A 22,446-nucleotide genomic window follows, 5' to 3' on the forward strand; every position below is an offset into this window, starting at 1 on the left:
CAGTCCGCTGTTAAGACGGATCACTGAAATGGTCTCGCCGGAGGAGTCGACCGGCCGTCTCTTGCCCCACGTCCGGGCGCCAAAAACTGTGGACACTTTTTGTGACTGAAGACAGAGAAGAAAATTAAAATTAGTCAAAACCTTTTATTAATACATACCAGGCAAGGGTAAAATGTCAGAGAAACACAGTCCTAGGACACCGCGCTTCATCTGCCTCGAGCGCAGATGTCCTTGTTCTTTTATACCTTTCTAATCTCCTGATCGTTGACCACGTAAGCAAAAAATAGCATCCTGACTCATTGTACTTTTCCAATTTTGTAAAGTCATTACCCTAAAGGTATATTTTCTTGTCACACACATCATCAAAAGAAAACTTCCAGAAAGTATACATGCTTCTTGTCACGTACGCAAAACACAAACAAGTTTCATCACTCTGTCCTATTTTCTATACACACATACATTTTGTTCAATTACATCTTTTTATGTTTTCACATAAGTGAGAGGTTTGACCTTGGAGATAATACTTGAAACAAGAATAGTATTACAAATGCAGGCCAGGTCACAACTATAAGGATGAAATTGTATTCAGATAAACAAAAGAGAAGGGCAAAACCAGTAATCAGAGTCAGGACAGAAAGAGTTCAAAACTGTAACACAACTTAGCATGTACCATATCTGACTTGAAAAAGAAACTAACTACACTAATATTTTTGAGTTTCAAGTATGAAGCCACCAACATATTTACACTATCACTGCTGCTGACATGACAAATTTGATATCACATTAACAAATGAATGGGCCAAACCAAAATAAACTGTAAACTTTGTCAAAATAAATAAAAATGGCTGGAAACCCCTAAATATCAATAGCCCATAATAAACAACTCATAAGACAAAATTAAATTCAAAATGGTAATCACTGACATAACCCAAAATACAAAAAAAATAAAACCACAAAATAACATTATCCTGATGGCAAAAAGATAGTAAAAAATAACTCAGAATGTTCTTAATTTGGTTCTGTAATACCTTGATGGTTAGAGAAAGTATGTTAATGAGAAAGAAGATAGAATGTCATTACATTCCTTAACTCCCTGTTGGATACTGTATCTTTGCCTCCAGCACTTATTTCTCACATTTATTTAACCACTTTTGTCTTTCTTTCTCTTTGCCTAGCATTTGTTGTGGCTGTGAACTGCTGGAGTGTGAACTGGACCACACGATTGCAGATAACACTTACCATTGTCAAGATGGGGGCTTTGGTTTTAATTATTGTGACAGGACTCATACAGCTATCTTCAGGTAACAGAAATGTATTGTTTGTTGTTTTAGCTCTTATGATCTACAGTTTTTGTACATCTAGCATGACGTGATCATTCATACTGGGATCCATAAATATGTGCCAGCAAAAGAAGCTTGTATGAGCATGTGATAAGCAGAAGGTTTGTCTAAGAGCACATTTTGCTATGAGTGTTGCCAGGTACTAAGAAACGGAGAACAGGAATACCAAACTACATTTTTTTAGGCCGATGGGCAAACAGATAGTCAGGACATTGAGGCAGTCCGATCTTTGCAATTTACTTGTTGTACAGTTTGCTCATGGTAATAGAAATTTAGAGACAAGATAGGATCAGAAGATATACAGGTGTTTCAAATATCAAGTCAAAGTCATAACCGAGCGTAGAACATTTTAGTAAACAAGGCCCAAGGTGTGTAACCAGAATCATAGTCAAAAATGGTGGTAACCACAAAGAAAACAAGAAGGTGGTGCTGTTGAAAAAGATAATTAGTTTATAACAGACAAAAATTGGTATAACCACTAGATTTCCTGGTTACAGAAACTCAGATAACTATACTCAAATAATTTGCAGAGGTCAAGGAACAGTTAGAAAAAAATGTAAATCATTAACCTGATCATGAAATAGCCCATCAGGCTTGCTGAGATTCATCCTGAAAAATATATTACAATGGGAGTATGGACATGATCTGTATAAATCCAGGAAGGGTCCTCAGGGCCATAGTCCCATTATTGAACCAAATACCAAGTTCACATACTATGACATTGTGAGTCCAAAATCTTGTGGATTATGTATTCGTCACTCACCTGAAGTATTAAAGGAAGAGGAATAGGCCGAGGATTGTAATAGGAAACGTTATAAAGAATTTTAATTTTGAGCTGTGAAACATCGGTGGAATTCTAAAGTGAGCAGGAAGGGCTAGCCGATAGAAGATTAAACCCAGTTTTTGCAAAATTGTTAAAGAACAATAACTTGTCATCAAAGCATAATAATCATCTTTAAAGAAATATCCATAATTTCTGTTTCTGTCCACTGTTCAGTGTACTTATAATACAGCATACTTTGAATTAAATCAATCTTTACTAATGGAAATGCAGTCAAAGCTTGGAGTTATAGTCATGTTGATCATTTATTTTTATTTTGCCTTGTCTGTGTGCTCTATTCTCACTTCCCATTGGGCTTACTAATAGATGACTCCAAAGTCTAGATGTCTGTGACAGGAGAGGTATAGCAGGCATCCCAGTGCTGAAAAACAAAGGTGTTTTTTTGAATCTGCAACATCATTTGTAACATTATTTTTTACTGGTGAAACCGGAGCTTCCATTTCATGTTGGTACATGCTTCACTCCAGATCTTCTTTAGGGCTAGAAATGTAATGATAGCATGATACCTGATTTTGTGCTTCTCAGCATCCATATTGACTTTGTTTCGAAACAAAACATATACACTATATATTTCAAAAACCAAGTCAAATATATTAGTAAATAAGAGCAATAATTTGGACAATTACAAGATGAACACTGTAAAATGTCACTTTCAGCTAAGACTGAGAACTTTTTGATCACTCACCTTTTTTGAAACTACTGATAGCTTCTTCTGCTTTAGGGAAATGTGAACTTTAATTATGCAGCAACAGTAGTTCAACTTCTATTTACAAAAGAGGAAATACACATGTATGCTTGCCACAATTTTATTTCACTGATCTCTCCACCTTCTACTCTACTTCTAGAATGTTTGATCCTGTTTGCATTTTTATCTTTGCAGGACAAACTGAAAATTTCCACAAAGCTTTTGACACCAGTTCTTTGACAATGGACAAGTTACCGTTGGCTTTTTATGCAGGATTATATGCCTATGCAGGATGGTAGGTGTCCTTCATCTCTCTCTGTAAATTTGTCTTGCATAATTCCCCCTAGTAAATTCTTTCTTAAATACATGGGCTTGGTGCAAGTAGCTTTAAGTTTCCTTGTGAATAAAACAGCCGGCCTACCTCATCCTATATAAAGTTATCAGCAGGGTTACTGATAGATAGATAGATAGATAGATAGATAGATAGATAGATAGATAGATAGATAGATAGATAGATAGATAGATAGATAGATAGATAGATCAAACTAAAGATGCAACACGTTTCCTACTTATACATTGGATTCAGAAATTATTCAGTCCCCTTGACTTCTTTCATGTTTTGTTATGTTTCAGTCTTATACTAAAATCATTTAAGTTAATTTCCCCCCACATCAAGCACAACTCAATGCCCCTGAATGACAACACGAAAATCAATTTTAGAAATTTTTGCAAATTGAATACAGTAATCCCTCACTTATCGCGGGAGATAGGTTCCAAGGCCGACCGCGATAACTGAATTTCCGCGAAGTAGGGACACCATATTTATTTAATTATTTAACGTGTATTTGGACGTTTTTAAACCCTCCCTGTATTGTTTACAACCAACCCTTTACTCTATTAATAACAGGGACAGCTGCTAAGCAATATGAAATCGGTAGATAAGTTTACACTTACTGTATAGCGAAGTACACGTAGCTATATATGACGTGATGATGGTAATGAATATGCTGCACAGTAAAAATGATGACGATGAAGGAGATGATGACTTTTACTGCGCAGCCGATGACTGTATTTTACGTCTCTTCAGACGGCGGTGCCATTTCCTGGGGCACCTCCTCCACGGTTTCCGAAGGTGTATCCGTAGTAGTAGTAGTAGGAACTGGCTCTTTTTTGCGAGGCTGCAAAAATATTGTGATTGGCAGTTGCTGCCGCTGCTTCTTTTTCCGGTCGAAGAGCAGCTTGTAGGCGGTCATGACGTCGTCGACCTTGTTGCAAAGATTCCTAAAGCAGATTCCATCCAGACTACTGCCTTATCACATTCACTTGCAACTCGTTTTGCGCCCTGGTTAAAGGACACTGCGGCCGTAGATCTTATATGCTTTTCCTCCTTTTTAAATAAAAAGAATCGTGGACTCATTGATGCTGTAATGGTGTAGCTGTTCCCTTCCTTCAACATATCCAAAACTTTTACCTTTGCTGCAATCATTTGCATCTTCTGTTGGCGCTTGGACACGGCCCCTGAAGCAGTAGCACGTTAATGCTGAATGAGTGAGATGAGACTTCCTGGTTAATGCACCACTCCGTCGCTGAGCCAATCAGCAGCACACAGGAACTTAACTGCATGCTCTGATTGGGTAGCTTCTCAGCCATCCGCCAATAGCATCTCTTGTATGAAATCACCTGGGCAAACCAACTGAGGAAGCAAGTACCAGAAGTAAAAAGACACATTGTCCGCAGAAACGCGCGAAGCAGCGAAAAATCCGCGTTATATATTTAGATATGTTTACATATAAAATCCGCGAAGTCGTGAATCCGCGAAAAGTGAACCGCGAAGTAGCGAGGGATTACTGTATCACAATGACACAAATATTCAAAATCTTTGGAATGACACTTGAAATTTGGTTCAGGTACCTCCTGTTCTGTTGATCTCCATTGAGATGTTTCTACATCTTGTTTGGAATTCACTTGTGGTTAGTTCAATTGTTTGGACATGATTAGGAAAAGTGCACACCTGTCTATAGAAGGTTCCACAGACAATGTTTATCAGAATAAAACTAAATCATGGTGTCGTGAGTATTGCCTTCAGAGCTTAGAGATGGAATTGTATTGAGGCACAGATCTTGGGAATTCTACAAAAAGACTCCTTCCGCTTTGCAGGTTCCCAAGAGCACAGTGGCCTCCATAAATATTGAATGTAAGAAGTTTGGAACAACCATAGCTCTTTCTAGAGATGGCACCCTAGTCAAACTAGGCAATCATGGGAAAAGAGCCATGGTAAAAGAAGTGACCAAGAACCCGATATCGCTTTGGATGAACTCTAGAGAACCTTAAGAGAGATGGGAGACACTTTCAGAAGGATAACCATCACTGTGGCACTCCACTGATCTGGGCTTTATGACAGAGTAGCCAGGCAGAAGCCTCACATCAGTAAATGAGACACGGAAGACCTTTTAGTGTATACAAAAAGGGCATCTAAAGAACTGTCAGACTGTGAAAAACAAGATTTTCTGCTCTGATGAAACCATGAATAGTGGTGGTATGTCTGGGGGAAACCAGGAACAGCTCATCACCTATGCAATACCATTCCAACAGTGAGTCATGGTGGTGGCAACATCATGCTGCAGGGTTGTTTTTCAGAGGCAGGGACTGGGAAACTATATATGGTTGTGGGACAGCTGAATAGAACAAAGTTTAGAGATATGCTCAATGAAAACTTGCTCCAGAGTGCTCTGGACCTCAGACTGGGCCAGAGGTTCATCTACAAACAATACAATGACTCTAAGCCCAAAACACAGTGTAAAAAGATACAACAGCAGACAGAAAAAGTTTAGGGATGGCCACCCCCTATACTTGGAAAAAAATGGTAAGAAAATAAAACACATCTTTACAGACAGGAGTCCAAAACTGAACTGAACTAACAGGGTTAGCCTGGTCTATAAATTTGGCTGAAATAGGAAGAGGTGGGATTTGAGAGGCTGGAACAGGAAGAGATATCATCAGAAGGTGGGTTCTGGATGCTGAAAGTGACGTCATAAGAGGGTGCCAGAAGTGACATCATCAATGATTGGGCCAGTTGTGACGTCATTAAGAGGCACGGTCTTCAGCTGGTCTGCAGAGGGACAAAAGGAGAAAGGACCAGATGACAGCGTCAACCCCTGGTCTGACTGAAAAACAACACTATTAGAGCCCCTAAACCGTCTCTCATGTGCATGTGTGTGGAGTGGCTTAGGGACAATACTTTGATTGTCCTTTAGTTGTCCAGCCAGAGCCTAGACATGAATCCAATAGAATGTCTCTGGAGAGACCTAAAAATAGTTGTCCACTGATGGTCTCTATCCATTCTGAATGAGTCTGATAGGAACTGCAGAAATGGCAGAAAAACCCCAAATCCAAGTTTGTGCAGCTCTGCGTATCATACCAAAGAACACTCCAGGCTGTAAACACTGCAAAAGGTGCATTAAGTAAATTCTGAGTAAAGAAACTGAATACTTGTGTCAATGTAATATTTCAATTTTTTATTCATATTAAATTTAATTCGAAATTCTGAAATCCTCTTTTCACTTTGTCAATTTGGGATATTGAGTGTTGCTGAAGTGGGGGAAAAATGAATTTAAATGATTTTAGCACAAGGCTGCAACATAGCAAAATGTGAAAACGTGAAGGGGTGTGAATACTTTGACTCCCCTGTAGTCAAAACCCAGGATTTGAATGAACCAAAAAACTGTTCTAGAATGATTTTTACAAGTATTATGTAAGATAAGAATACATTTTTCATCCGGGGAGAATGTTGTCCCTGTGTGTCGGTGACTTTTGTAGATCCAGATTCTTCTCATATTCTGAAAGTTGGCATTTTAGATCTCTTAATTGGACTGATATGGTTCCTGTGTTGTACTTGATACAGCCAGGAAAGGCTTTGACTAACCTTGACATTGCAATGAAAATAGGTGTTCCTTTTCAGTGGATGGAGATGTGGCTGACTAGTATTTAAGGGACACTCACTTTTTATCTCACTTTTATCAGCATACACTCTCCCTAATATTATTATTGTTATTATTTTTAACATTATGCCTATTGCTGCAATTAAAAAAACTAACAGAGAAAATTCTAGCCTAGTGAAGAAATCAGTTTGTAACAACAATAAAGATGCTGGCAACACTCACAAGACCATATTCTCTGATAGTTTAAAGAATTTTATTATGAATCAGCTCATGCACACTGCTCAAACAGATCTAGCTGTAGTTTTTTATATTATAGAGGTAAAAGAGGAGAATAAAATGATTGAAAGAAATCAACGTTGTGCTAGGTTCAGTAAACAGTAAACAGCAAGTGTCAAATCTTCCTCCAAAATTAACTGAGCTATAAGAAAGGAGTCGAAGGACCAATTACCATTAAATTGGACTTTTAAAGAATATAGAGGTGCACACCCCATGCAGTTGTTGTAAAACCATTAGCCTGCTGTCTTCCAAGTACTGAATTATTACTGCTCCTTGAGAGAGATGTGTTACAGGATGAAACATGTTCAAAAGAGATTGTGTTTTTGAATTGAAGAGCTGCCTCCCCCTCATTCATTCATTCAAGAGTCCTACCTAATATAAATGTTCTTAAGTAGTTCCTTAATGTTTATTTAAGGCTTTGTCTTAGAGGATTCGACACAGTGGGTCTTATAGCAGTTTGGGGTATTCACTTTCATTCAAACATCACATGTGACGGCACGACTTTGTTCAGATGGCACAGAATGCCACCACAGGAGAAGCGGGGGAAAAAAACAGAACAATAAAGACTAATAAAGATTGCAGATTCATTGACGACTATGATAATTCTGTGTATACAGTAGCTAGTTTATTCAGGGTTGAACTAAACTGTAGTTATGAGTCAGTCAAATTAAAAAATGGCTTGTTAGGAGTTTTTTTTTAAATAATCCACAGTGTCAGCCTGGAGTATGTCTGTTGGTAAAGCATCCCAGATTTTTGGTGCATAATAGCAGATGGTTTGCCTCACCACTTCATTTAGGCTTGGCTCTTAGAATAATAAGCAGACTGCTATTTGAAGATCTAAGGTTATGACTTGGAATGTGGGAGAACAAGTACTCCAAAATATAGGAAGAGCAAGATTAATTAAAGCTTTGTATACCATTAATAGTATAGGAAATTACTACTCATTCATTCAGAAACACAAATATGAGTCAACTTGACTTGTTTGATTAAATCGAGTGACTCGACTTGAATTACTTGAATGTAATCCTTATACTGTAACTTAAGACCTAACTTGAAACTTGAAGGTCAGGAGTTGAGGCTTACTTGAGACTTGCATATGTAGGACTTAGTCCATTATTCCCAGCAGTCCTTTTACTATAGCATACTGAAAGGAATAGTAGTTGACCTGCAGCACTCCATCTTGACTGGCCTGAACCTTACATCTAAAGGCAATCTTTAATCTTTCTATTACACTGAACCAGACTTAAAGAAAACTGAAAGAATTCTGCTTTATTTTAATAGGTTTGTTTTGAATTTTGTCACAGAAGAAATCATCAGTTCCGAAAGGTATGTACAAAACAGATCTTAGGAAGAGGTTGTGATGAGGATATGAGTATAAAACAAATTAAGGATCAAAGTGTATAGAAGCAATCTTTTTTGTCAGAGAGGAGCAATTCAATAAATAATTCCAACAGGCACAACACACTGTTATGAAACAAGACACCTCATTCACCCTAATGTGCGAGGCTCTTCTCATATATTATACACTTTTTCTTTTTATCATTATTATCACTGCTGTTTTTAATATTATTGACTGGCATGCTTTTTGGAGATTGCTTTTACACCTTCTGAGTTTGAGTACCAAGAATCCCTGCTGCTGCATGTGTAATAATAATAATAATTTCAAAATCAACCTCTGTAGTTACTGTCAGTATTTTTTCTTTCTTCTGACTTACAGTAATCAAAACCTAGTAGAAAGCAAATGACTGAAATATTAATCCTCTTCTTTGCCACATAACAGGCATTCACATTTGAGAAAGATGGTGCAACCTATAAATGAACATTATTGTTAAATCACGTAATAAAATATTTAATTTATCCACATGTTGTATTTTGTTTCTCAGTTGTTAGGACATAACGATAAGTTGTTAGGGGTCGGTTGCAGGAAGTTGCATCAGTATAGCATCATTAGAGCGATGGTATTTAAACCAGTAGAAAATTCTAGAATCATCCAAGTTTCTTGATAAAACAAAAATGAAATTCTTGCAAGTATCTCTAGTCTTAAGAGATTTTCCCCGTAACTGAATTCTGTCTGTTTTCTTTTTGACTGCAATTTATCCTTAGCATTCATCTTTTAGTGAATGCCATCTTCCTGAATTTGACCCTTGCCTGTTTCGACTGGTCAGTTTATTTTTTTCTTATCAGTTCTGCCTCTGCAGTTAACAAGACAGCATAAGTACAAAGTTGTTTCCTTCTTTGTGCTTTGCTGCCATTATGGACCCATATACTAGAGTGTGAAATTACATTGAAGGATACAGTAATTATAAATATGACAAGCATTTAATTACTCAAGAGCTTGAGCAGGTATAGTATTTAAGTTGCAGTGTTTTTAAGTCTTCTCGCTTTCTTGTTTCTGTTTGTTGCTCTCTCCTCTGTCATGGTTCTACACTCCATTTTGTGTTTTATTTCTTTTGCATTTTCTTTTCTTTCTCTTATATTTCTTTCCTTTTGTTGTTTATGTATTTTAACTTCGTGAATCACGTTCTTGATTTTATTTTTCCCCTGTATTCAGTCACTTATATCACTAATTGTTTTTGATGGTGGCAGGTCAAGGCATTTCATTAACCATCAGTCCCCAAGTGCTCCAGAGGAGAATAATTGCAGGACAAGGGGACTTTAAAAAGCTCCAAACTTTTCAGGGTACCATTAGCTGGTTAGTCCACTGTGCTGATCCTCCCCTTCCACCTTGCCCTTCCCCTGACTTATGCTATTGTGTTTTAGGTTTTGGGGGTCTGTTGATCATTTTCCTTCGATTTTTAAGCTAGTCTTCTTGACCTCTTGCCTTTTCTTTCCCTGCTCTTGATGGTGAATTTAGGCATTGTTTAAATTGGGTCCTTGGAATTTATTATGGAATTTATTTCATTATTTGTTTGGATGTTTTTGATGTCAAATTTGAATTAGTTTTTTTCTTTTTGTTTTGTTTTTACTTTTTTATTTTTGTATTTTTTTTTGGTATTAGAATTTAATAATTTATTGGTTAATTGCTTTTAATATTAAGCTTTTCTTTACACATGGCATATATTTTAGTCAAAGTGAATCATTATACCCTCTGCAAATATTGTTAGAGTTCAATTTGGCTGGAGTGATTAAAGAGTATATTTGGTTGATAAACTGATTTTTTTTTTTCAGAAACATGCCTTTGTCAATCATATTATCCATGGTAATAGTGACAGTTGCTTATCTTCTGACGAACATTTCTTATTATACTGTGATGACATCTCAGGATGTTCTGGAATCCAATGCTGTGGCTATGGTTTGTGAATACACTTTTTAATAAATGAGAATAAATAATAACAAATTCTTAATTAGAATGACTTTAAAAGGCCTGTATGGTGGCACAGTAATTAGCACAACCACATCACAACTTCAGAAGTCAGGATGTGAATCTCAGCATTGTCATTGCCCGGCTATAGCAAGCAGGTTCTTCCTTGTATTTGAGAGGTTTTTCCCTCCTCATCCTCTCACATTGCAGATTTTCTGTCTACTCTAAACTGGTGGGTGAGTGTGCTCATAAGAGTGCTCTGTCGTGGTCTGGCACTCTGATCAGTGTTGTTTAAAACTTCCTTTGTAGATTTGTTGTTTGCCAAAAATTAAGGTTGCCAAAAATTAAGGTACAAGAAGATGTTGAGTATGTGAAACAAGCTACTCATTTGGTAATTTAATGACAAAATGTAAAATGTTCACTATGGATAACAGATCGTTCTATAGAAAAAATATTGAAAGATACCCTAAGAATTAAAGCATGGTAATTCTTCAGAATGTGAAGAAGACATAAATCCAATCTTTGAAAAACATTTTAAAACAAGCAACACTGGTATCAGTGTAACAAAAATCAGATACTTAAAATAGTATTTAAATAAAATTGTCCAAAGAATTATAAGCAGGTTTTTAAAAATACATTTTTACAGTTTCTGAATATCTAAATCGCAACTGTTCATAAACTGAAAGAATAAGCAAGTTAAAACATTGCTAAATGTTTTACAATGTATAGTCAGGACTGAAAAAGTGTTACAGGAAGACCATTTATATAAAAAGCTATAAAGCTGAGAAGCTATTTTCATTAACACTCTTTTAGATTAGTTTCAGGCTAATAGTTATTCTAATGGTTATTGTCCTGTCCTGGGGGGACAACGTTCTCCCATGAAAGACAGACTGCATTATCTGTTAATCATCTTATCTTACACAGTGGGCGAAGGACATCTTATTTTACTTAAAATCAGCAAAAATGTAATTTTCTCTTTGAGAAACAGTTCAAAGCTTTTTTTCTAGAATTTGGCAAGAATTTATTAATACTATTCTAAAATAACAGGCTTAATTGCTGTGAATTTTTGATGTCTCAATATACTGTATATAACTGTCTAAGCCGAATATGGGATATGTTTTTACCATGAAACATAACACTCATTTATTATGTAACTTATAATGTAATTATAAAATCAATTCAAGAATACTACAATTAAACATCTCAATCGAATAGAAGCCTATCTGGATTTGTTGTTTCCATTGTGATGTATGGAAGTGTATTGATGAAATATTTTATTGCTCTTTTCCACTTTGCTGACGTTAACCTGCGTGATTTTCTTCTGTATGCCCCGGTTTCCTCCCACAGTCCAAAAACATGCAGTTTAGGGAGACTGCTATTTCCTAAATTTCCCCTATTGTGAGGTTGAAGTATGCGCGTATGGATTTATGAATGTGTTTGCACTGTGATGGACTGGCGCCCTGTCCAGGGTTCACTCATGCCTTGCGTCCTATGCTAGCTGGGATAGGCTCTAGCAGACCCCTATTACTCTGTTCAGGACTAAACGGGTTAGTAAGTGACAGACTGACTGACATGTAAATAGCTCCATGTCCTTGTTTTCACAGTATTTCCTCCCACAAATTGCTTTACAATGTGAATCTATAGCCTGTTTTGAAATTGATTATTTATATACCATTTCCCCCTATTTAAATTCTGCTCTTGTAAGACATTTTTTTGATTGCTCCCTCTGTCTTTTTCAAATATTTTGCTATGCAGTGTATAAGAAGAAGCAAACTTAGAAAGAAAATCAAAACAGGCCAGTAAATATTGAAAATTGTTGTGTTGGTTTGTCAAGGGAGAATTAATCTATGAAATATTTAAAATGTATTGTAGATTGTTTGTGCATGGATTGATGATTATTTAACTATTCAGGTGCCCTGTAATTATCATGTGAATATACACATGATAATACACATAGCACAATGGATGCATCATTTAACATTCCAATAGGATATAAATACCTATTCAAAATTACATTCACATTTATAATCTGGGGTAAATTTGGCATATAATAATATTGTGTAATTAAATTCACTTCTTTAATGATGCACATGGTAGTTTGTTGCTTAGATTTGTGCATTTAAAAGCTGTCTCAGGCTATCCCTGATGAAGAATTCAGATCAAAGAATAAAACAAAGAGAAGATTGAGACAGGCAATCATAAATAAGGGTGACTGGCCATTTTTTTCAGGATGGCAGGATGAGGTGATTGATACTGACAACTATCAGGCAACCAAGTGAGCACAATAAACTGAATGATCTACTCTGTCTCATCATTGACATTGGGATCTACTGGCTATTAATGCTGCTGTATTCAAATTTGCATTATTTAAAATAATAAAATCCATCCATCCACCCTTTACACTGCACAACAATTTTTTTGAAAAGTCTTGCTTCCTGAAATGTTTTTTCTGATAATTTTGGTTTTACTGCATCACGTAGGAAATAGACATTTATATGTTTACTGACAATAATGTATTTAGTCACATTTATGTTTCGCATAAGCTATTAAATTCAACAGAATTAAAAGTGTTTTGCTCCTGATTTTCTTTTGTATTTTGTATTTTCTTTTGTATTCCATGTGTGGTGCATCACGTTGCAGTGTCCAACAGTAGTCAGCAAGCATTGATGGATTCCAGTTGCCCTGGTATCGTTTCTCCATTGTTGCAATGTCCTGGTAAAACCTTTCACCGTGTTCATCACTGACAGCACCGAGATTTGCGGGGAAGAAGTCCAAGTGTGAGTGGAGGAAATGAATCTTGAGTGACATGTTGCACTTCACTGTCTTGTATGCTTTGAGAAGTTTGTTTACCACCTGAATGTAGTTTGGGGCTCTGTAATTGCCCAGAATATTGTCAACAACATCTTTGAAGGCTTTCCAGACAATTTTTTTCCGGCCCAACTAACAGATCTTCAAACCGCTTGTCACTCATAACATGTCTGATTTGGGGGCCAACAAAAATGCCCTCTTTGATCTTGGTGTCAGTTATTTAAAACAGATATTCCCAAGAATAACAAAAACATTCGCCTTCCTTGTTCAGTGTTTTCACAAAATTCTTCATGAGTCCCAGTTTTATGTGAAGAGGAGGCAAAAATATCTTTGCCGGGTCGACAAGCGATTCATGTGCCACATTTTTCTGTCCTGGAACTAACTTTTTACAGAGTGGCCAGTTCTGTTGAGAATAGTGCGACTCTTTGGCATGGCTGTCCCATTAACAGATGAAACAACAGTACTTTGAATAGCTGAGCTGCAGTCCTAGTAACAGAGCAACAACTTTAAGATCTCCACAGATATTCCAGTTGTACCTGCTATACTGGATGTGCTTCAGCAATAGTTCCATATTCTCATACGTTTCTTTCATTTGTGCTGCATAGCCAACAGGTACTGAAAGATAAATGTTGCCATTATGTAGCAGAACAGCTTTCAGGCTTAACATTAAAAAATCAATGAAGAGAAGCCACTCTTCCGGGTTGTGATCACAACCCAAGGCCGAGAACAATCCCTCAATGTCACAAGAGAAACAGAGACTGTCGAGTTGTTCAAAAAATTTGGTTATATCATGATGTCGGCCTTGAAACACAGAAATTTTCGTACCTGGTGACAGCAAACACCATTCCTGCAGTCTCGAACCCAGCAGCTCAGTTTTTGCTTTTGACAGACCCAAATCTCTGACCAAATCGTTCAATTCGGACTATGTTATCAGATGTGGAGCGCCTGATGAGCACGATTCAAAATCCGGGTCAATGTCACTGTCAGTACCCTGCATTGTAGTTTCTTCATCTGGTTCGTCTAAGGTCCAATCCTCTGGTGGTTTCGGAATTGGAAGACTGTCGTCATGTGGCATGGGTCTCATTGATGAAGGCAGATTAGGATATTCAATTGACTTCTTGTTTTTGGCAGAGAAACCAGACACATTAGTCAAACAGAAGTAACAGTCCGTCACATGGTCTTTCTGTTCTCGCCATATCATCGGAACAGCAAACGGCATCGTCTTTCGAGTGCCTCTGAGCCAGGCTCTCAGACCGACACCACATGTGAGGCGCCCATTCCTTTTGCAGCGGAAATACAGATGATTAGCTTTCTTCACAAGAGCAGTCATCCAACGTCTCTGAGGCATAAGTGTATATTTGCCACAGATATAGCAGAATGTATCGCGGCTGTTACGACATTGATGAGACATATCACCCAACACCAAAACGTCTATAGCATCAAGCTTACTTACTGTTATATTGCTACGGATACTATACATTACTATACTGATACTATACATACACACTATCTATACTAACCAAATGAGCAGGATCGGTGTATGCAAGCCACCTTTATAGCATGCTGAGAGAGTGCCAATCTCGTTCAGACCTGCCCAAGATGTCATCTTCCACAGAACAGCTTCCAACCTGGCCTGATTCAAAGTCAAAAAAAAGTCAAAGTGAACTTTATTGTCATCTCAACCATATACAAGTATACAGATAGACGAAATTGTGAAGCTCAGGGTCCACAGTGTAACAACATGACGTGCAAATAATAATTTAAAAATAGAATTAAAATCTAAATTAAAATTAAAATTTAAAATTAAAATTAAAATTAAAACACAAACAAGACAAGACATTGCGCAAAGATAAGACAAAGAGAAAGAAGTAACAGCAATATTGATGTGTAAGATATGTAATATAATAAATAAATAATAAATAATAGATATAGATAATACAGAAATTATCAGTGTATGATAATAGTTGTTTAAGACGTGTAAACAATGACAGGTCAGAATGTTTCACAGCAGAAGGATAACAAGAGTGTCAAAATACTTAAAGGTCAGTAGGAGATTTTCAGTTCTTTTCTACCTGCACACTCGTCTTTGCAGGACAGTGGCTAACATGTATAAAAGTTCTGTTTTTAGAGGTGGTTGAGGCCGTGTGGAAGATCCCATGGGGCAGCCTGGTGTTAAGGAGTCTAACAGCTTGGGGGTAAAAACTCTCCTGCAGCCTGGCAGATCTGGCTTTGATGCTGCAGTATCTTCTCTTGGATGGCAGACGTGTGAAAAGTCCATGTGAGGGGTGTAAGGGGTCCTGCACAATGCTGCAGGCCTTGCGGATACAGCGTTTGTAAACTATGTACTGTAGTGAAGGGAGAGGCACCCCAATAATGTTCTCTGCTGTCTTCACTATCCTTTGCAGGCGCTTGCAGTCGGATATGTTGCAGTTACCATACCAGACAGTGATACAGCTGGTCAGAACACTCTCAATGGTGCCTCTGTAGAACATGGTGAGGATGGAAGGGGGAAGACTTGCTCGCTTCAGCCGCCTCATGAAGTGTAGTCTCTGCTGGGCTTTCTTGATTAGTGATGAGGTGTTATGTGTCCACGTAAGTTCCTCAGTTATGTGCACACTGAGGAACTTGGTACTCCTAACAGTCTCCACATCAAAACCGTTGATGCTGAGTGGGATGTGGGCAGGATGTGATTTTCTGAAGTCCACGATTATCTCTTTTGTCTTGTCAACATTGAGAGATAGATTGTTGTCTTCACACCATGCGGACAGCCGTTCCACTTCATCTCTGTATGTTCTTTCATCATCCCTGCTTATCAGTCCCAGCACCATCGTATCATCCGCAAACTTGATGATGTGGTTGGTGTTGTGCGTGGCTGTGCAGTCGTGAGTCAGCGGGGTGAACAGCAGTGGACTAAGCACGCAGCCCTGCGGTGCTCCAGTGCTCAGTGTGATAATGCTGGAAGTGTTGCAGCCTATCCGAACTGACTGGGGCCTCTCTGTGAAGAAGTCCAGGATCCAATTGCAGAGGGAGGTGTTCAGACCCAACTTGCTCAATTTTACAACCAGCTTTTTAGGGATGATTGTGTTGAAGGCAGAGCTAAAGTCTATGAATAGCATCCTGACATATGTGTCTTTTTTATCCAGATGTGTCAGGGAGAGGTGAAGGGCAGAGCATATGGCATCCTCAGTTGACCTGTTTGAGCGGTATGCAAACTGAAGAGGGTCAAGGGAGGCAGGGAGATTAGTCTTTATGTGTGACATGACTAACCTTTCGAAGCACTTCATTATGATTGGCGTGAGTGCAACTGATCAGTAGTCATTTAGGCATGTCACTGATCACTTCTTCGGCACTGGTATGATCATGGTCGACTTGAAGCATGCTGGGACTGACCACTGGCTCAGAGATGTGTTGAAGATGAATGTGAGGACACCAGCCAGTTGACTGGCACATTCTTTGAGCACACAACCAGGTATGTTGTCAGGTCCTGCAGCCTTGCGTGGATTGACTCTGGATAGAGTCCTCTTCACGTCATTTATGGAGAGACATAGTGCCTCGTCAGTGGAGGGAGGTGTTGCTTTTCTCGCAGGCTCTTTGTTCTGCGCCTCAAACCGTGCGAAGAAGTTGTTCAGCTCATCCGGAAGGGAGGCATCATCATCGCTGCTGTGTAGGTTGGACTTGTAGTTTGTAATTGTCTGAACGCCCTGCCACATACGATGTGTGTCTCTGGTGCTGCTGAATTGTTTGTTGATCCTCTGCGCGTATGCCCACTTAGCTCTCCTTATAGCGCGAGACAGGCTGGCTCTGGTCATCCTGAGGACGGCCTTGTCTCCAGATCTGAAGGCTGCATTTCTGATCTTGAGTAGCTTGTGCACTTCTCTTGTCATTCAGGGCTTTTAGTTGGCTCTTGTGGTAACATCCTTGGTAACAGTAACATCCTCTATGCATTTGGAGATATAGCCAGTCACAGAGTCTGTGTACTCCTCCAGATTGATGGAGTCACCATTCATAGCAGCCTCTCTGAAAATGTCCCAGTCTGTCATTTCGAAGCAGTCTTGGAGAGCTGAAACCACACCATCCTGCCACACTCTGATGCTCTTGTGGGCTGGTTTAGTGCGCTTCAGCAGTCACTTGTATGCAGGGACCATAAAAATGCTGATATGATCTGAACAACCGAGGTGGGGGTGGGGTAGGGCTTTTTAGGCGTCAGGAGCGCTCGTGTAAACATTGTCCAAACAGCTTCCCCCTCTAGAAGCAAAGTTCACATTCTTGTAGAATTTTGGGAGAAATGACTTCAAGTTGGCATGATTGAAGTCTCCAGCAATAATGAAAAATGCCTCGGGGTGCATTGTTTGCAGTTTGCTGATGATCTCGTAGAGTTCCGCTAGCGCCTGGTTAGCATTTGCGCTAGGCGGGAGATAGACAGCAACCACCAGCACGCAACTGTATTCCCTCGGCAGGTAGAAAGGCCGACACCTTACAGATAAAACCTCTATCAGTGGGGAGCAGTGTCGTGCAACAGAGGCAGCGTTCGTACACCACTCTCTGTTCACATAAACACACAGTCCCTCCCCGCGGGTCTTACTGGACAAAGAGGTGTCTCTGTCTGCTCGGAAGATGGTCAGTCCGTCTAGCTGGATGGCCGAGTCTGCAATGTTTTCCTGTAGCCATGTCTCAGTGAAAATAAAGATGCAACAGTCTCTCATTTCCCACTGCTTGGCCCGCTGCAACTTTATATAATCCAGCTTGTTGTCCAGCGAACGGACGTTTGCAAGCAGAATAGACAGTATCGCAGGTCTGGTTGGGTTAGTTTTTAGCCTTGTGCTAACACCTCCGCATTTGCCTCGTTTCTGCTTCCAATCGCTGTGCTTGCATTTTCGCCAGCTCAGCTTCTCAGGCTGCCGAAGTAAGGAAAGGCTGCGGAGCGTCTCTGTCACCTCACTGGATATTTCGGCGCAGTTTCTTCGGAAATCAAGCAGGATTTGCCACTCGTAAATGTATGTCTGCGTACTACTATCACTTAAATCTACTTTTATACTTATACTAGTTGACAAAGACGAACAAAGATTAACACTAAACACCGTGGACTCGGGAGCTCTGTAAGCCGCAGCCTGCACGGGCGCCGCCATCTTCCCCATCTTCCATCTTCCCCATCATTCCATGCCTGGACATGCCCAGGCTGCACAAACTGTTGTTGATAAGTCACTTATGGGAGCGAAAATGTTTGGATACAAATATAAGAAAAAATCATTACAAAACTGAAACGGTATGTGATGGGTAAATTTCAAGAAGCAAAAACTTTGTTGTGCAGTGTTATCTGCACATTCCCTGTCCAGTTCAAGGGCAGGGAATGTGCAGGTAACAGTGGGGTCTCTGTTTATCCTGACAACACTGGATTCAAGACAGAAATCAACTTTTGTTGTGCTAGGTTTTCAAAGGCCACAAACTTGTTGATTTTTTTGACAATTAACCTAAAACTTATCCTACTGAGATGTTAGAAGAAAAGAGTACCAACAGAAGAACCCAGTCTGACACTTGCAGAGCATGCAAACTTCATGCAACTTGAGGCCAGGCCAGGTTCAAACTATATAAAACTGTAGAACATAGTATATGGCAAATTTTGATTGCTTCGGCTTGTTCCTCATGTAATCTTTTTCAGACCTATGCTGACAGAGCACTCCAAGGCTTCTCCTCTGTCATTCCCATCCTTGTTGCTGCTTCCTGTTTGGGATCTTTGATGGGAGGCTGGTTCACTACTCCTAGGTAAAATGTTTGTTTTCAAACCATCACTTTTTACTTGAAGTGGCAGAGGTGTAATGTAAGGACGTGAGTTTGATGTTTACATCTATTTACAGCTTCAAAGGGGTAAGATGATTCCACAACTTTTAACTGAAGGCATATTATTTCCATGATTTTAAATAGGATTTACTGGGTTATGAAACTGATGAAGATGTGTGCAGAATTCCACAGATTTGCTCTTAGTGGTGTGCAGGTTTAGTAGAACTTAATGTGTACAGCTGTAAAAGAATAGTTTTAGTCTCATAAACAGAAAAGTGCAGTAGCATGAAATTGTCTGCATTTAGGTAATGTGACTTTGTAAAGCACCAAAAAGCCTTGATTCTCTTGTTTTTAAATACCTGTTTAGAAAACACAACTAATGCTTTATTGAGACAAGTGGAGCCCCTCTTTTACTAGTGTCTCCGTCATACTTCTGCATAATAGTAGTTACCTAATTGTCATATGTTTAGCCAGATAGTCTGTCACCATTAAACTCTTTTGGTCAAAATATAGTTAGTGTCTTGCATCTTCCTAACTTTAGCCAATTGTGTTTATCTAGTTCCATGATCAGAATTTGTTTAAGTAAGGTTTACTGTAAATATAGTGCAAAGGCTCAAATTCCTATATATATTTCACACTAAATGTAATATCAAATAAAATAGAAAATGTCATTCAATGAATGCAGTACATAGAAATATACTGTACATAGAATTATAAGCTTTTAATCTTTGAGATCCTATAATTTTTGCCCTCTTTCAATGTACTAATAGATATGAAAGACTTAGAGTAAACAAGTGTCATGTCAGATAAATTAATATGAGGTTAATCAAGGCTAAAGCCAGTTGACAACAAGAAAGGAAAAAAGGAATGTTAAATTCACATTAAATACACATCATAGAGGGTCATTAATGATTTTGAAAAGGCATAGCGAAATTATATGTAATGTTGGCCTCCCAGTCCCGCCTCATTGTCCTCTAACTTACTGTAGTACAGTATTGTACATGAAATTGTAAAGTCATTTGATGGTCTCATGTTGGCTCTGTCACCATTTTTTCCATTGTCTCCCTTCCACTATTGAACAACCTTGGTCAATGTATAAATGACACCACTTTCTAAGACAGGACCATGAAAAATTAAACAAAAGGAAAAGCCTAATACCTGCCAATCACAATAATTACCACTATTTTTGGGAAACCTGTGTCCCATGTGATCTAGTGGTTATGAGTTTTTCAGCTAAATGGATCAAATCTGAATTCAGATATACAAAATTGGTATATTGACTTAAAAGTCTTTGCTGTTTCTGTTGCCCTCCCTTTTACTCATGGATACAAAATGCTGTGTTTGAATGACGTACCCAGTCAATGTATGTGTTGAGTCTGTATGTTCTGCACCATATCTGTGTTGGTTTCCTTCCTATACTATGGTTTTCTTCCCACATGCCAACAACATTAATATTAAGTTAATTGAAGATTCAAAATTCACTTTCTATTGGTGTGTGCATGGATGAGCCTTCCAATGAAAACGTGCCCTGTCCAATATTGGATTCCCAACTTGCAAATGAGGACTGTTTAGCAAGTTTTAGAATGTATCTGGAGATATGACGACATCTTAGCCATTAGGCAACCAAATGAACCTCATTGACTCAGTGGCTTGTCAAATTTCTTATGCCCCAAATCATATGAGCAGCAGCTTGAATACGAATACACAATACTAAAATAAGGAGTGCTGACACCAAACTCTCAGTCCTTGTTGTGTTAAGTGTGACTGCAGAGTTTGGAAGCTCTTTAAACAGTAGACACCGAGTTCACTACTTTGGCCAAATTAAACATTGTCTAAAAAGATCTCTGTGTAAACATTGTATTCATAAAGATAATGGGACACCAGCACCCCTATTGTTTTTTAATATGTAGGAAAAATATTTAGTATATATTAAGACTTGCGGCTGTATTAATTCTATCTCTACTGTTTATAATTCTGATTTTTATGTCTACCCCACACTTACAGTTTTGTTGATGTCTTTTTTGTTTTTGGCTTAATCATATTCTTATTTCTACCCTTCACTCATTTGATTATGCAGGATGCTGTTTTCTGGCTCCAGAGAAGGACACTTACCTATTCTCATCGCTATGATTCACGTTCGAAGGCACACGCCTCTGCCAGCAGTACTTGTATTGGTAACAGCTGACTGTTTTATGATATTGGTGGTCATTTCCACTGCTCACTAATTACAGCAAATGTAATATACAGTATGATCAGCCTGCTTCCTAAAGAACAGATACTTCTATTTAACTATTGCAGTAGCTCAGTTAAAGTAGCTTTGCTCAATTTAGATCATATATTCTTTTGTAGCTACAGAGATAATTTAAGTTCTAAGTCAAGAACTAATTTTATCTTAAAGACCTTATCAAAAATCATTGTTAGATTCATTTTTTTCTCCAACCATGCTCTGTTTTATATAATAAAAGATGTGCTGTATGTACAATTAATGGTGTTCCTCACTTCCTCACAGTACCCTATCATGGTCTTCATGATCTTGGCTGGTGAACTCTTTGGACTGATACATTTTTACAGTTTTCCTCGTTGGCTGTTTATTGGCCTGACTACTATGGGCCTTATGATCCATCGATATCAGAATCCAGATCTTCCACGGCCTTTTAAGGTACTTATTTTATTATTCACTCTATATGGTTTTGTTTCTTCTGCTTATAAAGTACAGGGAGATTCTAATGGGCGAGTCCCAGAGTTATGATATGTTATTCATGTAATAATGAAGAGATAGAAACAAAATAAATACACTGCATACCTTGACAGATGTTGTCAAAGAGTGGATGCTAGGTAGCACTATTGCCCCTTTAAACCCAACAGACAGGCGCTCTGGACACAGGTTAAAAGCAACAAGAAGATCTTTTATTCTCCTTTCTTCAATAAATAGTGCCTTCAAGCACCTCGCCACAATAAACAAGCAATTCAATAATAATCACAACAAACACATCTCTCCTCTACACCTCCAAGCAAGCTCTGTCCTACTTCTCCCGACTCCGGCTCGCTTACAGGGTCTTCAGCTTTTCTTTAAATAGTGTCCGACCCGGAAGTGCTTCTGCTCTTCCTCTCACGTGACTTGCCAGCACTTCTGGATCAGATGGAGAATTCACGTTCTTTAGTCAGCCTGGAAGTACTTTGGGGCTTCCGACCTTATGGCTACCTAGTATTTCCATGCTCTAAGGCAGTGTTTCCCAAACTCAGTCCTGGGGACCCGCTGTGGCTGCAGGTTTTTGTTCCAACCAGATTCCTAATCAGTGACAACACCTGATAGCACGGATCTCATTTAATTAGCTGGGATTATTTTTCTTTTATTCGACATTCAGAAAGGCACAGCAGCATGATTTTTACATATATAAGACATTTACAAATATTTCTGCTTTTGATATAGATTTAAATGTTTAACTCTTTTGTTAATTTCAATATATTTTGCCCTTTCTCTG

The 22,446-nt window shown here is 38.5% G+C and overlaps 2 protein-coding genes across 2 annotated transcripts in view; one reads left to right on the top strand and one right to left on the bottom strand.

Annotated features, from left to right (window-relative positions):
- The window catches only part of LOC114644348 (cystine/glutamate transporter-like), a 621,881-nt gene that overhangs the window by 292,152 nt on the left and 307,283 nt on the right, over positions 1 to 22,446 (bottom strand).
- Positions 1 to 22,446, top strand: part of LOC114644301 (cystine/glutamate transporter-like) — a 56,285-nt gene that overhangs the window by 25,913 nt on the left and 7,926 nt on the right. The window contains exons 5-11 of the mRNA XM_051931768.1: positions 1,176 to 1,301; positions 3,062 to 3,161; positions 8,362 to 8,406; positions 10,249 to 10,372; positions 18,846 to 18,949; positions 21,042 to 21,138; positions 21,474 to 21,623. Of these exons, the coding sequence (XP_051787728.1) occupies positions 1,176 to 1,301; positions 3,062 to 3,161; positions 8,362 to 8,406; positions 10,249 to 10,372; positions 18,846 to 18,949; positions 21,042 to 21,138; positions 21,474 to 21,623 (746 nt within the window). The remainder of the gene's footprint in view (positions 1 to 1,175; positions 1,302 to 3,061; positions 3,162 to 8,361; positions 8,407 to 10,248; positions 10,373 to 18,845; positions 18,950 to 21,041; positions 21,139 to 21,473; positions 21,624 to 22,446) is intronic.

This window comes from Erpetoichthys calabaricus, chromosome 1, assembly GCF_900747795.2.
Source record: "Erpetoichthys calabaricus chromosome 1, fErpCal1.3, whole genome shotgun sequence".
NCBI lineage: Eukaryota > Metazoa > Chordata > Cladistia > Polypteriformes > Polypteridae > Erpetoichthys > Erpetoichthys calabaricus.